Genomic DNA, 15,602 nt, shown 5'->3' on the forward strand with positions numbered 1-15,602 from the left:
TTTAGAAAAAAGATAAGATTATCTTCAATTATCTTCACATAAATTTAGATAATTGCTTCCATATATCGACCATTCCACACCAAGTGTAACAAAAATTGCAGATGACCTCTCCGATTTCGCTCAAACTTGGTGTATAAACTTCTTATGGCCAAAAACTCGCAAAGCCAAAAAATTAGGGTGACCCTCCCCACCTGATGAAAAGTTAGGGTGACCCAAATATTGAAAAAAATGAAAAATGGTACAAACTTTCAAAACTATATGCATGGTTGGATAGATAATCGATGGGGCTACAAAAAAGTCCACTACGACAACCCCATCCGGGCTCATTCAAGCTCTGAAAAGTGGGTTCAAAGTATAAAATGTGAAAAAAATCAATTAGACGTGGTTTTATTTTTTCCAATTTTTGGGATTAAAATTCGGCCCACCTCAAATTCTTGAGTTTTTCGATATTCCTTAACTATCCGACACCTCATATTTTACGAGAAAAAAATTCGGTGTTTTCACCATTTAACATTTTTTCACGGTTTTTCGACTACTTATTTTTTTCACACCAAATAGGTGGTCTGACACTGGTGAAGTGTTCTGATAAAATTCTCGCCAGACTCCAGCGAATCAAAAAATAACAATGTTTGGGGTCGCCCTCCCCTTTGGAAGGGAGGGGGAGGCTAAAAAAGTCGAAAAATCACCGAAAATCACTATTTGAGGGCCAAAACAGGGCAGAAACCCACTTTTGGCCCCAAATCACTATAATATTCGGAAATCTCGTAGAAAATCCTACTTACGCGTTGAACATTTTAACTTGATCAAACCCTTCCTTCTGCCCCAAATCGAGGTCGGCAGTTTGAAAAATCATGCTCCTGCAAGTATGCAACCATTTTTAACTGCTTCTAAGGCACTAGCACTGGTGCGGTGTGTTCCCAAAATGTAGCGCTTGATGTCTAAATTCTTGTGGCATATAACATGTTTCATTCATATGGTTCAAATTTGGCGTTTGGGAGGCTAATATTGAAGAAGAAGGTGAAAAAATCGCACAATCTCACCACAACTGCCCAAATCAAGGCAGTGGGCCTCATTTTTGGCCACAAAAGATTGCATTTTCGAATTTTTCGTCGAAAATTAGCCTAAGACTGGTCAATCTAAGATGCTTTTTGAACCTTACCATTACTTCAAATATAACTCGGGAGATCGAGTGTCCAAACATACTGAAATAAGCTGTTAGCATGTGGTTGGACTTTTTAATCTGCAGCATCAATATGAGTATCATTTGAAGTCTTGATTCAATTTTAAACAGGTCATTCTTGGGCTAATTTTTTCCGCACAATGCACCATATCTGCCCCACCCCCCGCAAATATGGCAAATTGCCCAATTTCGAGCATTTTCGAGGGAGTGATTGCAGCGCCATCTATAACGTCAATCAAAATATGGTTTTTTATGCTTGAGTCTATCGAGAAGGGTTCATTCTTCATAATCAGTGTGAACCCGATACAAGAATAATCTTTTTTCCACAATTTTTCCGTGTAAAAAAAACAGCTCCCGCAAATGACGCTTATTTGGCCCAAAAACCGACATAAACACGCAGGGTAAAATTTACGATGCCGATAGAAATTCACAAATGTAATGATGAGGAGTTGTTGACATATACCTAAGCTTCAAATATGACGTTTCAGATATGACATTTCTGGCCTGGATTCACTGCTGGCGCCATCTTTTGTAAAACGGCCTTTTTTAAGTTGTAGACCCAATAATTTAAACCAGAGGCAGTGTCTTTCAAACAGAAATTAAACCAAGATCTTGTAATGCATTATTGAGATAACTGAGAATCTCTTTTTTCTGTACCTACTTTGTTGCAAATATATATCCTTCTTACTATACTTTTAATAACACTATAATTAAAAGGGACGACTTTTAATGATATATTAATGCAAAGTTACTTCGATGAAATACATTTCATGTAGTACGCAAAAAAGTAGTTTGTTGTGAAACAACAAAATAAAATAAGTGACTTAAATCTCAAGAACGCAGAATGGAGCGAAGCGACCCTTTGCGGTCTTGTTTTTCTCTCTTTGGAATTTCAAATTGATTATTTTTGCAATTATCTCAATTTATCTTAAAAAAAGATAAGATAACACGCAAAAATAAGATAAAGATAAGATATTTTATCGATTTTCTGAAATTAATCTAGATAAGATAAAAGATATCATCTTATCTTATCTTATCTTTTATCTTATCTAGATAATCATCTTTGTCCGAACACTGATTTTTGGACAAATATTGAAAACACTCAGTCATTCATTGTAGTGATAAATTACATGAAAAAAGATTTAAAAAGTGAAAGAAAAAAAAACAGAGTACAACGCTAGGGGAATTTATCATTCAATGCAGTTTGTATGATTGAAGTCTTTTTCCAAATTCAAACAATATTCTTATGTTTACACACAGATTCAAAAGATTCACTCAGATTCAACACATTACTGTGAACGAATCGTCATGAATATGATGAATCTGATGAATCTCGTGAATCCAAATTGAAAATGGCGACAGAACTGTCAGTCGCCATATTGGATTTCAGTAAACAAAAGATTCATAAGATTCGTCAGATTCACACCATTTGGAAAGTGAGTAATTCCCCTAGGTACAACGTCCAATCAAATTAATTAATATTGACTCTCATCAATTCTTATGGACACACTTGATTTTTCCATGAAAAAAATGACTGAAAATCGTTCGCAAAGTTCACAGTCGGCTGAGCTCAGTAACAATGGATTAATTCTCAGTGATATACTCCTGCCAGTGGAATTGATTCAGCGCATTTTGTGTTATATCGATGCAGACACTGTGTTGAATTGCCAACTGGTGTGCAAACAATGGAACGAGATCATCATGGATTACGTTTGGCGTAAGAAAGCTGAAATCAAAACGGGCTGTAAAATTCCCATGGATATCGATTTAAAATCACGCGATTTTTATTCCATCTGCGCAAACAATTTATTTGACAGAAATTTGGTGAAAAATCATTCTGGCGAAGATGCTTTCAAACACTGGCAAATCACTCAGAACCGTGGTAATCGTTGGGCCATTGAGTGTCCTCCGATTGGTGCACCGTCACTTCCATCAGAGCCCGAATTTGAAAATAAACAGCATTGCTTCGTTACCTCTTATGGCGAATGCTGTAAAAACTATACGGTTGATTTGATTAAAGAAGGATTCACAGCCAATATTTTGGATCATTTGCAACCATCGATTAAGGTGAGTTTTAAATCTATGTTTTTCTTGTAGCCTTTTTCCAAGCATTGATTACGAATAACTGAAATAAGATGGCAGAAAATTGTTTTCGGCTCGAAGAGTTTGTATTTTCTTATCTCACACCTGAAAAAAGGCTAACAAAAATCATACATTCTCCTACGTCAAACGAATAGAAATGTAGTACTTTATGTACGGCTGCTAACTTTTCGTTTACTCTTTGTGATTTCTATTCCATCTAACGTTGCATGATTAATTTTCAGATTAGCGAATGGTATAGTTGCCGATATGATTGTCCAGCAGAGTATACCGTACAAGTGTATTTATTGAGTCAATCGGATGTACAAATTAATGATTTTACCTTCGAAGACGTCTTAGAGGGAGATCGACAGAATATTTGGTTCAACGTAAGTGTCATATGGAATTATCGTTATTCAATCTGTTTAACATAACATATAAAATTCCAGGTGAAGCACGAATTCAAGAACTATGGACAAGGAATAAAAAAAATACATTTTGTCCATAGAGGCCGAGACCGACGTTTCTGGCGTGGGCATTATGGTACGAAAATGGCGGGCGCGTGTGTTAATGTCAACGTTCCAGATGCGTTTAAAAAATTAAATTAATTTAGGAATTGCATGTGACAAGATTTTGTGGTAGTTTTTAATGTGAGAACTGCCAAAACTGACCATAATTTCGTCCGTACTTTCCAGAGAATGAAATGAGCTAATTTTGATCTTTGATTTTTTCATTCATTCCGTTTGAAGATCTTCAAATCTTTATATTGTCCATTATGAATGCTAAACAGCCAGAATTCAGATGATTTTTAACCAAATCGAGTTAACATGGACTATTCCATTTTTATCTCCGCCAAGTGTTGAACAGATTTAATATGTTGATATTTTAATGTTTAAAATAATAAAAACTATAAAAACAATTTTAAAACAAGGAAATAAATATAATTTTCATGTTGATTCATAAAAATATTTTTTTCAAATTTCAAATTGATTGAAATCGCCGCAAATCGAGCGGTCAATACTTTTCTGAGGTTATGCTTCGACATTCGACTGGAGCGATTTGAGTGTGTCAAAAAATGCTGTCAAATTGGTTTGTTTTGGTAAAAAAACAACAACATTTGGAGTCACAGTCAGAGAGCATTGTAACATAGTGAGTGTTGGTCGATATTTTGTATTTTGTCCATTCAAAATGATTCGAACGCATAAGCGACAGGTTATTGTCAATATGGACGAGTGTGTGGCCGAATTATTCGAAGCCATTCATAAATCAACGAGCAAACCGGCAAATATAAGTGATTCAGCATTGATAGCATTGCTTTCACCGCTGGTAAAAGCAGCCATCGAAACAAAAAACGAACCAATTGTAGAGCGTTTAGACGAAGTGATTAAGGCACAAGGGGAAAAATTCATTGACAAACTGAAATGTGAACGCATTGAAGACGAGTTGGAGTTTCAAAAGTTTCGCCGACGATTTGCCATTCGATCAATTTTACACAATTACTATGAATGTGAGCAAACCGACATGACACTACGCAAACTGTACAATCATTTGCATCCGCAGTGTACGAGTGTTGATTTGACAACGGAACGCCTGAAAAATTGGTTAAATCGCTTGGGTTTTTGCATCGTAACCGTTCCGCACAATCGTGAAATTGTCATCGAAATGCATTCACAGAAATTGGCGCGGCTACGCTACATTCGACGCATACAATCATTGCGCCAAATCGAACGGAACATGGTCTATTTTCGTGAAGTAACCATTAGCATTAAGTCGAAAACGGCTCAGGCGCCGCCTGATGAATTGACAGTATTTTTTGCTGCCAACCATACGGGACTTTTGAACTTTGCATTCGTTGAAAATGATTCGAGGACGACGGAAAATTTTGTCGAGTGGCTGACAATCATATCAGGAAATCAACCGAAAAATACGGTACTGATCATTGAACCAAAAATGTTTAGCGCACCAGTTAAACCATCAATTTTCGGCAGTGCCATACCGACATCGTTCAAGTATGAACGGATTTGGAAGAACTTCAACACATTTATGCCTGGCGCGAGTGCAATTTCCGAAACCGTTTACTCCGTGGAAATGTTGGATTTTTGTTGGCAAAATCGTGAAGCTGGCATTGTGGTGAAGAAATCGTTTGTTGACCCCACGAAATCCATGGAAGAAGCCGGCTTCGAAGTGCTCCATCTGCCCTGTTTGCACACCGAGCTGAGTCCCATGCATCGAATTGATTTTCCCAAATTAATCGAAGGCGTACCGGAAAAGGATCGAACACTTGACAAAATTAAGGCAGTAATTCGATCGCATTTGGACAGAAGCACGGCTGCGGAATGGAAGGAATACTTGGAAAATGCCATTCGCATTGAGAACGACTTTCTTCGATTCGAAGCACTTTTGAGCGATGAGGACGAAGCAATTGAAATGGACGACAGTTCGGACGATGTACAAATTGTTGATGAAAATCGCGAAACGGTTACACTTAGCGACGACGACGACGACGACGGCGAGGATGATTAATTATGTTGACTCTATCGATTAGATTTTAAGACTGAATTTAAATGTAACAGCAATCATCATAACTGTCTAGACATATGATACAAAATAAATATTTCAATCTCAAAACAAATAAGTTGAGTCAATGAAAAACACATTTTTTTCATCTTTTTCATTCAAATCGGTTTTCATTCGACTAGCAATTGAAACACATGGGAAAATGGTACCATACAAACAATTGAATTAGGAGAGCATTTGAAGCGAATTCATACACATGCACAAATGCCATACAAACACTAGCACCGCACTTTGTACTTACACGCCGCACACATTTGCCAGTGAAGGCACGCTTTGTGCACGCTATACCCTCGAACAAATGCCATCATATGCATTTGCGTCGTAGTTTCGTCTCTTTCGTACAATTCGCCGCACATTTCAATCTGTGTGTGACTGTTAGCAGCGCTTGTTGATGCAGATTTGTACTCACACGAAGCTTTGCTCCTCAGTTCGACGAGCAACGAGAAAGTGAAGAGACGGACGATATTCGGGTATTTGTGAAAAGAAAAGAAAAAAGAGTCTTTCGTTTGACACTTTTTATGGCTTTATTTTCGGGCAATGTTGCAAATATAGTGAGCATAAAGCCGCATTTAATGTTCTACAGTTTTTCATACATCGAAATTTCGTTAATGTGTGTGAAATAAAGCAGTGAAAAAAACTTTTTTTTTCTTTTTGAAAATTCCTTGATGGAATTTTTGACGCTATTCCTCCGTACATTGTGTTACAGTGGTGAATGTTTCTAACTTCAATTACAACGATCTAATGGCCAAAAAGGCAACGAAGCTGTTGAATTTAAGTGTTCGTCAATCGCAACAGCAGCAGCAGCAGCAATAACCATTTATTAATATTATTGCTGAAATCCAGTTGATGGAATGTGGAAAGATCCGTGAATAAATACACAAATCGTGAAAGTTTTTTTTTTTCTTCTTTCTTCATTTTTGGTGTGTGAGATAACCTTTCCGTTGCAAAAAAACGCGTATAGAAAAGAGATAAATTTTCGAAAGTACATATTTCGAATGATTCCCATGTGAATATCAAGTGATGTGTGCAAGCGAGACAAAGTGAGAAATAGTAGTGAATTGAAGAATGCCAATGGGTTTTATTCAGTGATCCCTCATGCCGTAGTGATTCAATTGTGATATTGATAATTATTGGAACGAAGTATTGCAGCCGAAATAAACACAAGAAAAATGGATTTAATTGAAACTCTGGAAAATATGGACAAGAGTGAATTTCTGCCGTTGAGCACGGTCAAACAAGAAATGCTTGACACTGGCAACGGTATTAACGACAGCGGCGGTGGCGGTGGCAGCGTTGCAAATGTAACAATTGCCGAAAACAATGGAATTAACTGTGCAACGACAAACAATGGCTCCGATGCTGTTGAAGTGAACAATCCCGTGTGCGATAGCGCCGAGAAACAGGTAAGAGACAGAAAACAAGGAGATATAATGCAATATCATTTTATCAAGATCTATTTATAAAGTAGAACATCTGTGAGGTCATTGTAAAAATAGCAGCTGGCTTTGAAACCATTTTTAAAAAAATCGATTATGCATACAACCACATCCTTACGCATCGCTTTTATGAGCACGCTGCCATTACGAAATTACCGTGTTTTGTTAGGACTCTCTCGTGAACAATATGCACACAAATGAAGTGCACTTTTCACATACGAAGCATACATTCCGGTTGAACGCTAACGATATGTTCGAAATTTGGTTGTTTTTCTTTCCCTCTTCGTCCCAACTCTGTTATTTATTTTTGCGCTTTTCGTATTATAGACGAAATATTGGAGTAATACGTGCGGTACCGACGGTGTTACATATATGTAAATACTCATTATGTGCGCTTGTACGTGCGTTGTTCATTAAAATTTATAACTTAAAGCGGGCATTGTTCATCGGAATGTGTTTATTTAACCTTTTTTTTCTTTTCTTCAATGAAGTTTTTCGCCTCGATATTCGTTTACTTTGCGAATTTCCTAAATTGTTTCTCTTTTATGGGTATTTATAACACAGGCTTAGAAATTTCTTCGGTTTTTTTATGGTCAAATTTGCAACAGCATTTCATATTTGTTTCTTAAGTTTAACGCGCATAAAATCAAGCCATAAAATGCGTCAACATTGATAGTGATTCTTTTCACTGCGCAAGTCATCATTCTTCTGGTTACAATTTTATTGCCCTTCTCATTTTGTTTGCTCGTACTTCAAGTGTCATAAAAATTGGTATTGCTGTAAACATTTGTAACGTGCACCGAATTGTTGAATTGTTAGCATCCATTTCACTCGATGCAGCAGAAAACTTTCAAATTATTATTTAAAATTACATTCCAACATTGGCTTGATGTAGCTAGCATGCCCGTTTGACTTTCTTTCCCAAGTGAAAGTAAAAAACGAAATCGTTGCTTTGCTACAAGATCCAACTACATCATTGTTAATGAGATCGAGTGCATACATTCATTCGGAGTGGGTCTACTCTTACTGTTTATTCCCCTTCAAAATCGCTCGAAATGTTTGTGCATTAATTTTGTTAATTAAGAACGTCTTATTGGAGAGAGAGAGAGAGAGAGAGAGAGAGAGAGAGACAAAAATTCGGCAATATTGTTTATAAGAATTTCGACCCGAATTTACTTAGGCTACACATTAATAATATAAGAAAATATCATTCTTGAACAACAGCACAACATTTCAATTATAGAGTGTTACGCCATATCAATTTCAATTTCTTTTCGGTCCACGTAAACCATTTGTTTATAAAATTCAATTAAAAATGCAATAAAATTGGGGTCGAGAAAATTTTTCGATAAGAAAATCGATCAATTTTCGTTTCTTCTTTTATGCGAGAAATGAACTCTGTTGCATGAAATGTTCTTGTTTTTGTTCTTCTTCTTTTTTCTTGATATGAGTATAAATAACCTATGGACCTCATAATCGGTCGAACCGTATCCGTAGACAATATTGAACAGAACGAACACAGATAAGATATGACTTATCGCGTCATTACATTTGAGCCAAGGATTTAGCAATCACATGTTCAAAATAAATTTTCACGCTTCAATCTGCTATTTTTTTCGAACACTTCACGCATTTGCGTATTTTCGACACTCAACATTTCGGCGACGCAAGGATCGACTCATGTTCGTCACCATCAAGTGGATGAGTGTTTTGTAATTCTTGGAAACTGTATGGTTCACTTCAAAAACAATACATTATACATTAATGAAACTGAGAGAATATGCACATAATGCGAATGAATAGAGAACACATGAATAGAACAAATTTAGAACAAAACATGTTTGGCATTGTTATGAATTCGTCAACACTTGAGCTCTCCAGGGTATTAGTATAGTTTTTTTAGGTACTATATTAAGAGAAGTAGAAGATAGTAGAAAGATGGACGTCAATCTTCACTTACTTCTTTTGTAAATTCAACTTATGTTTTCACCTCCCTTGAGGTTTTTTCGGAACTAAACTGGTGGAAACATGTTCGAAAGTCTTTCGTAAATGAATGAATTTTCGAATTTCATCCAATGGATAACCCAATATTTGACTATAATTTTCCAGGAAAATATCCGTATGGTTTCGAAAAGTCAAAGGACAACATATGCTCTGCCTTTCATTCCTGTACAAGTGGCAAATTGTCATGCTAATAATGTAAGTCATGCGGAAAAGCAGTATTTTGAGGAAATGGCCATTTTGTCCTATCCCGATATGAAATGTAAATATGGACTCCTCTCTCAGGGGTGGCTGTATACCTAAGGCAATTTAAATTGCATTCAAAATGAGTGGTCTGCGTGATCCAGTGGTCGCATTTTCAACCCATGTCACTTTTTTTTACATTGAACCACCAATTAAACGGTTCGTGTACAATAAAAGCAACAAGAGAATGAAAAAAAGGGTAATTAATACTCATTAGATTATAAAATTAGATCTATAATTGCCAATTAACCATTGGCCTATTTATGGAGGGCAATCATCATTAAAGCATTTTAATTATTCCACCAATTATATTCTGATCGTGTTTGAAAAATGACTTTAGATAGGTAGATAACTTCGAAAAAGGCAATGACTTATTCTTGTTAAGGAATTTTTCGAGATTTAGTGTACTAGTCAACCGTATAGTACTTGTATGGGATTGTAGACTTATTTTTGCGTAAAGAACTAATATGCGCCATCTCTAGTTTTTTGAATGAAGTTAATTTATTTCTCTTTCTTTTCTCCACATTTACATGTTATTTCGTGGGAAATTCTTCTGAGCCTTCAATTCGGTTGGAGCCTCCACACCAATAGATTTCATTGCTGTAATGTGTGTTTTGACTATTTCTGAATAGCCGTACATGCTTGGTACTAGTAAACGGACATTTTTCCGAAATTAGTCAGTGAATCACATTTTTCCACGAATTTTAACCGAATTTCATTTAGAACTGTATGGAATACGATAAGATATTTCTTGTAACCAAACATTTCTACAGAATATAGTACAATCTTTCTATGACATACCCTGGTTATGAATCAGCTATGTGTTTGGTGATTTCATCGTTGTTTCTGTTTTCATAGTGCTAATCGCTATGTTTGGCTATTGTGAATGAAATATGAAAATAAATGAATGGGTATTTATTACAGTTCTTTTTTCTTCTGTTCGAACTTCCGTTTGCGATAATTATTAATGATAAAAAAGGGGAAATCCTCCTTGTGTTGAAACAACAGGAAAGAGCTTCTTTAAAATGCATGATAAGCATACAGACAAACATAGACAATTCCAACGACATATAATTTTCGAAGTTATTGCATAAAGAAAATAGCATGATACACACCCATGTATGAAGGTAGTTAAATGACCGTGAGTCCTTTTCCTAGTTCTAAAAATACACTTTAAAATTCCGCAAACGTTTCGAAATTTTATTTGACAATGAATGCGAGAACTGGCAGAATCATGGAAATTATATGTTCCTATTCCTAGCAAATGGCTATAGAAATCCAAAATATACTCATTTTTATACCACGCAAAAAAACAGAGAAAGACAAAAAACGAGCGCAAATAAATTGCCTCCTCGATTGAATTATTATACGAAAATCACCCGTAGCGAGAACGTTAAATACGGTTGTAGTCTAGCAAACGATGCCACATTAATTAAAATTCATCATTGTTACATGTGCGTGTGCTGCATAACAATGAGGCGAAACCATTATAAATCCGTTTTTTTTTCGAGACGGAGTGTCCGATGTAAACTGATTCGAGGGGAGTCCGATGTCGTTCATATATGAACATACCGCTGGTAGTCATTGTGGTAGCTTCGACATATAATAATATATGTTTTATTCATAGTTATAGGTCGGGTTTTTTGTCTGTAGGTGAATTCATTTCTCTCTCTCTCTCTCTCTCTGTGTGTGTGTGTGTGTGCGTGCTCAATTTGCCCCCTATTTGTGAACGGTTACGCGCACATTATTCATAGAATAAATCTAAATTATATATAATTTTTGATTCGATAGAGCACCATAATTGTGCATGCCATTCAATGAATATATGATAAAGAGCACCGAAAAAAGGGTTGCATTTACTTCTTCACATCTACTTCATATGAATTATGTTTGTCTATTATTATACATGTTTGTTCGCGGAACTGGTAAATAATCATTTCGATCGCTAAATTCAGTCAGGTTTGATGACACCTCACACAAACATTTATCAAAGGCTTTACCAACGTCAATAGAATTACCAAAGTAAATAAGATTGCTGTGAGAATTGTCTCAAAAACACAATGGCATCTCTGTATGCCGATGAAAAATGTTTTGCCATTAGAATTTCTTTTTTCTCGGAAATTATCAAGTAACACACATTTTCCGAAAGGAAAAAAAAGTGGAATCATCAAAAAAGTTCTGGTTATGGATTGTTTGCATCCAATTTTTTTTTTCGGAAATATCTAACTTTTTTTCTTTCTTTTTACAATTTACATAAAGTATTCATTACATACAGAGGTAGAAAAAAAACATGTTTCAATTGTAATGTGAGTTACATTCGAACTATAAAAATGTCATTGAATGTTTCTTCTGAGAAATTTCGTACCATTTATGAAGCTCATAACGAAAGACAAGCGTCAGCAAACAGCTAAATAATAATAACACATTATTGCCCATTGCAAAATCCTCAATAACTGTTCCGTTTTATGGTTTCTGCTCTTTGCTAAGCAGAAGACTTATTTTTTCTTCTCTTCATTTATCACTTTCCGTAAAAGCGGCTTTGCATAATCCGGCAGCTGCACAAGAGAAAAGCCGTGGAATCCTTTCTTAATTAAATGTAAAGTCCTTTCTTTGGCTCTATCGACTGTAGCCATTCATACAATTTCTAGATTTATATAAAGGCGAAGAAATCGCCGGATCTGACGCAATTTTTTTTTTTAATGAAATCAATCACATCAGCGCTTTTGCCACCACTTGTGCAAATAAATTATTTTTCTCGCAAAGTCCAAGGGTACAGAAGCGAATGATCAGCAATTTATATGCCGTGAACGTAATGAACTGACGTTGTAACAGAAAAAAAATGCTATGTGCAATTTTCCCAACGCAAAGATTCAATTAAGATAATAACTTTCAATTACTGAACAAAACAACGTGCAAAATTTAAATGGGCATAAGAAAATGGAAAATGTTAGCATTTGGAATAGAATACCATCAGCTTTCGATTATTGAATCCATACAAGAAAGAAGAAATACAACAGGCAACAAATGAAATATAGCGACTTTCACAAAAGCGCATGAAACGGTCTGTGTTATATTCACGATTCCATAAAATCGCAATCATAAAGCGAGTCAAGAAACTTTAGCCTCGAATTTTATTTGCATTTGATTCCTGTTGTGTCTGCAAATACACACACAAGCCATTAGCATGTAATGCCTTATCATGCTGAACCCATTGTTTTCATACTTGTTACCCATATGAGAGATAGAAAAAATGCCAGGCCAAAAAAATCATACCTGGGATAATATAAATTCAAAGAGCGGATGAAAGAAAAATATCTAAAGCCAAATCATTTTTTTTTTCTTCGAGAAGAAGAAAATAAATAGCAATGGATTGTGCGGGGCAGGCAAGCATATACATATTGATATTTGCAATATAAGATATATGATGGATAAATGTGTATGTGTGTGTGTGTGTTTTGTGCTATGTACACATGTTTGCCTTGTTTTATGTACATATACAGATGTCTCTGTCACGCATTAATGAGTTTTGGGCGAAACCACTATTGCTTAACAATTGCTTTTAGGGGAGTCCGCATATAAGATTTATACAATACTGGCTACAATGCTGTTGTTGTTGTTACTGTCGCCGCTCTTTCTTCATGCTCATTTCGGTGATGTGCAGCTGCCTCGGCTATTTATATACCTACACTTTCTGTAGACAGACACAGATAGCTATATAACAATTTCGCGTGCTTGCGTCTAGGTTGGCGTTTCGTGTTTTCGGCATCAAAATGCTTTATGACAAAATACATCATACAGCATTATAATAAAAGTGGGAAGAATTTGGCTGCCGTGCACAGAAGAAGATCGGAGCGTTTTCTTTTCATTTCATTTTCTACTTTAAAAAACACAAAAAGAAACTAATTTTTCAAGAAATAAATTCGTTTTGAATATAAAACTTTGATGATGAGCGGTACCACTTTGTATTCGATTTCAAGGACTTACATCATTCTTGTGTCATGTGCACTCGATTGAATCGTGTATGCCAATTGAAAACAAGAAGCAAAAGGATTTCAAATCACTTTTTAACGACGTTATTATTTTTTCATGAATGCGCTTTCCGTCATAGCGAACGAAATGCTTGGACTGGAGCGAAAGTGCTCCACCATCAAGAACGAACAAACCAACAGCAACAACAACTTATTTTAGAACTAGCGCACAGACCTTTTATTGCTTTTTTTTATATTGTTTTTCACTCACACAAGCACTCCGATACTTGAAACAATTTGTTATGCTCGAGGCTATGGTGAATGACTCGGTTTGTAGCAGTGTTGTGTATTAATTATGAATCAAAGCGTGGAATATACGAAAGTCAGTCAGCTTATAGACATGTCTATCTTCATCCACACGAAAGTGATTCAAACATTTGGGCTTTATATGTCAGGGCACACATAAAAAATGCATGCGCTTTTCTTCTTAATCGCATTCTCGCGTTTGCAATTTAATTACACCGTTTATTTTCAACGAATTGTAGTAAGTAGGTTCTTTGTCAAGTCGCATGAATGACGAACGATAAAATGAACTTTGCTTAAGAAGACTAGTTTAACTGATTAACGTTTACTACAATTGCCTTTGAAAAGAAACTTCTGAACGGACGACCGAACGGATTGTGTAGGTTAAAAAAAAATTTGCGCAAAGATCGCAAAGCACCTACACTGTATCAAAAGCAAACTCAAACCATATTTTCTTGAACGCAACGAATCCCTCTATATTTTATCTTTGCATTTGCTTTCTCTCATCCATATAATACATAAATATGTTTTCAATCGCACTGTATATGCATAGGCGGCCTGTGTAAATATTTATTCAATGTTTAGACCTACAAGCATTCCGCCCATATGATACCAACTGTTCAAACGCAGTCACTTATCAAAAGTGCATGTGTTCGATGCATGCACCCCTCGCACAGGATCCATATATAATATTGAAAATATTGTTTTGTAAATATATTCGAGTCGGTGGTAAACAATAGCGATAAGCGAAGAATCAACAGAAACTCGTCTTTCTCTTTGTCTCTGTGTCTCTGTGTCTCACTCTGTCTCTTCAACGCAATCAACGAACTTTTGATGACATTTCTTAGCGAATTACAATCACAAAATACGTCATCGTGCCGAACGTTGATTGCTTGAATGTATAAGCCTTGAAATAGAAAATATGATATGGTTTAAATAGTTTACAACGGTAAAATTAATTGCTTTGTATAAGAACTGACGTTAATCGCCTTAAACCATTATATCTCTCTTTGAACTTTGGAACGGTAAATGCATTTTAATTTGATAACAAACTGGCTATCATGGTGACATTAAATTGAATTTGCATAATATAATCTAATCATCATCAATCTTGCTCCTTTTACGTGCACAGATATTGTATCGCATAGAGCTATATAGCGTTAGTGTCTGGTCTATGCGATTTTAAGTGTGCATATTAACTGCTTTTTTGCACATTCATGACTATCAAATTACTGTTACGTTGGTATTATTGTCCTTATCGAAGTCGATAACAAAATGAATAAATCATTTACACAGTAATAAGGCGATGAAGCGATGACATTTTAATAACCTATATCGGCTTAAAAAACACATGCAATTGGATGTAGAATGGAAATGATAGCAGAAAATATACTCAAAGGAAAATTTCGATTGCAACTTATCTAATTTTATTGGAAGAAAATACAAAATAGAGCGAAGAATATCATTTCAATTGAGGTGCAAATATCTAGATAAAAGTGCAGTTTACAATTAGAAATATAAGATATATGATTATATTTAATACGTATATGATTGAAAGACAAAGAGGGAATCCATTATCCGTGGAGCAGCTATCATTTCTTCATTGGCACCGGCGAACGAACTATTGTGTTCAAGTATCATTTGATGCATTTTCTATCGTGGATACCCCCCGGGTGGGCGAAATATTGGTCCTATGAATAATTATAATTTGATTTTGATCAATTTTAAAATATGTCGAAAACGATAAGCTAAACAATTTGCATAAAAGCAGACATACCATCGTCATTTTCATCACATTCCCAGTTGTCTTGTCCT

At 35.6% G+C, this 15,602-nt stretch overlaps 2 protein-coding genes and 1 long non-coding RNA gene across 5 annotated transcripts in view; 2 read left to right on the plus strand and 1 right to left on the minus strand.

The window, feature by feature from the left end:
• Positions 1 to 2,355: 2,355 nt before the first annotated feature.
• LOC129580500 (F-box only protein 6-like) lies at positions 2,356 to 4,225 on the plus strand. 2 transcript variants are annotated; one of them, XM_055470966.1, is made up of 4 exons: positions 2,358 to 2,897; positions 2,998 to 3,247; positions 3,505 to 3,648; positions 3,709 to 4,225. In XM_055470966.1, exons 1-4 carry the CDS (start codon positions 2,866 to 2,868, stop codon positions 3,865 to 3,867), a joined length of 585 nt encoding a protein of 194 aa, XP_055326941.1. In that variant the 5' UTR covers positions 2,358 to 2,865; the 3' UTR covers positions 3,868 to 4,225. The 2 variants fall into 2 exon arrangements, with proteins under 2 accessions (XP_055326940.1, XP_055326941.1); XM_055470965.1 differs by having other exon boundaries at positions 2,356 to 3,247.
• A 165-nt stretch (positions 4,226 to 4,390) lies between these two features.
• The window catches only part of LOC129580498 (transcription intermediary factor 1-alpha), a 20,351-nt gene continuing 9,139 nt past the window's right edge, over positions 4,391 to 15,602 (plus strand). The window contains exon 1 of one of the 2 annotated variants that reach the window (XM_055470964.1): positions 4,391 to 7,239. In XM_055470964.1, the coding sequence (XP_055326939.1) occupies positions 7,006 to 7,239 (234 nt within the window). In that variant the 5' untranslated portion in view covers positions 4,391 to 7,005. The remainder of the gene's footprint in view (positions 7,240 to 15,602) is intronic. The other variant, XM_055470963.1, reaches the window with a different exon arrangement.
• On the minus strand, positions 15,192 to 15,602 carry LOC129580501 (uncharacterized). Its single transcript, XR_008689355.1, has 2 exons — positions 15,565 to 15,602; positions 15,192 to 15,478 (listed from the first exon to the last, which is right to left on the minus strand). It is a non-coding gene; the product is annotated as an uncharacterized LOC129580501 (long non-coding RNA).

Source organism: Sitodiplosis mosellana, unplaced genomic scaffold, assembly GCF_009176505.1.
Source record: "Sitodiplosis mosellana isolate CC-2019 unplaced genomic scaffold, AAFC_SMos_1.0 Smas_scaffold_1, whole genome shotgun sequence".
Taxonomy (NCBI): Eukaryota; Metazoa; Arthropoda; class Insecta; order Diptera; family Cecidomyiidae; genus Sitodiplosis; species Sitodiplosis mosellana.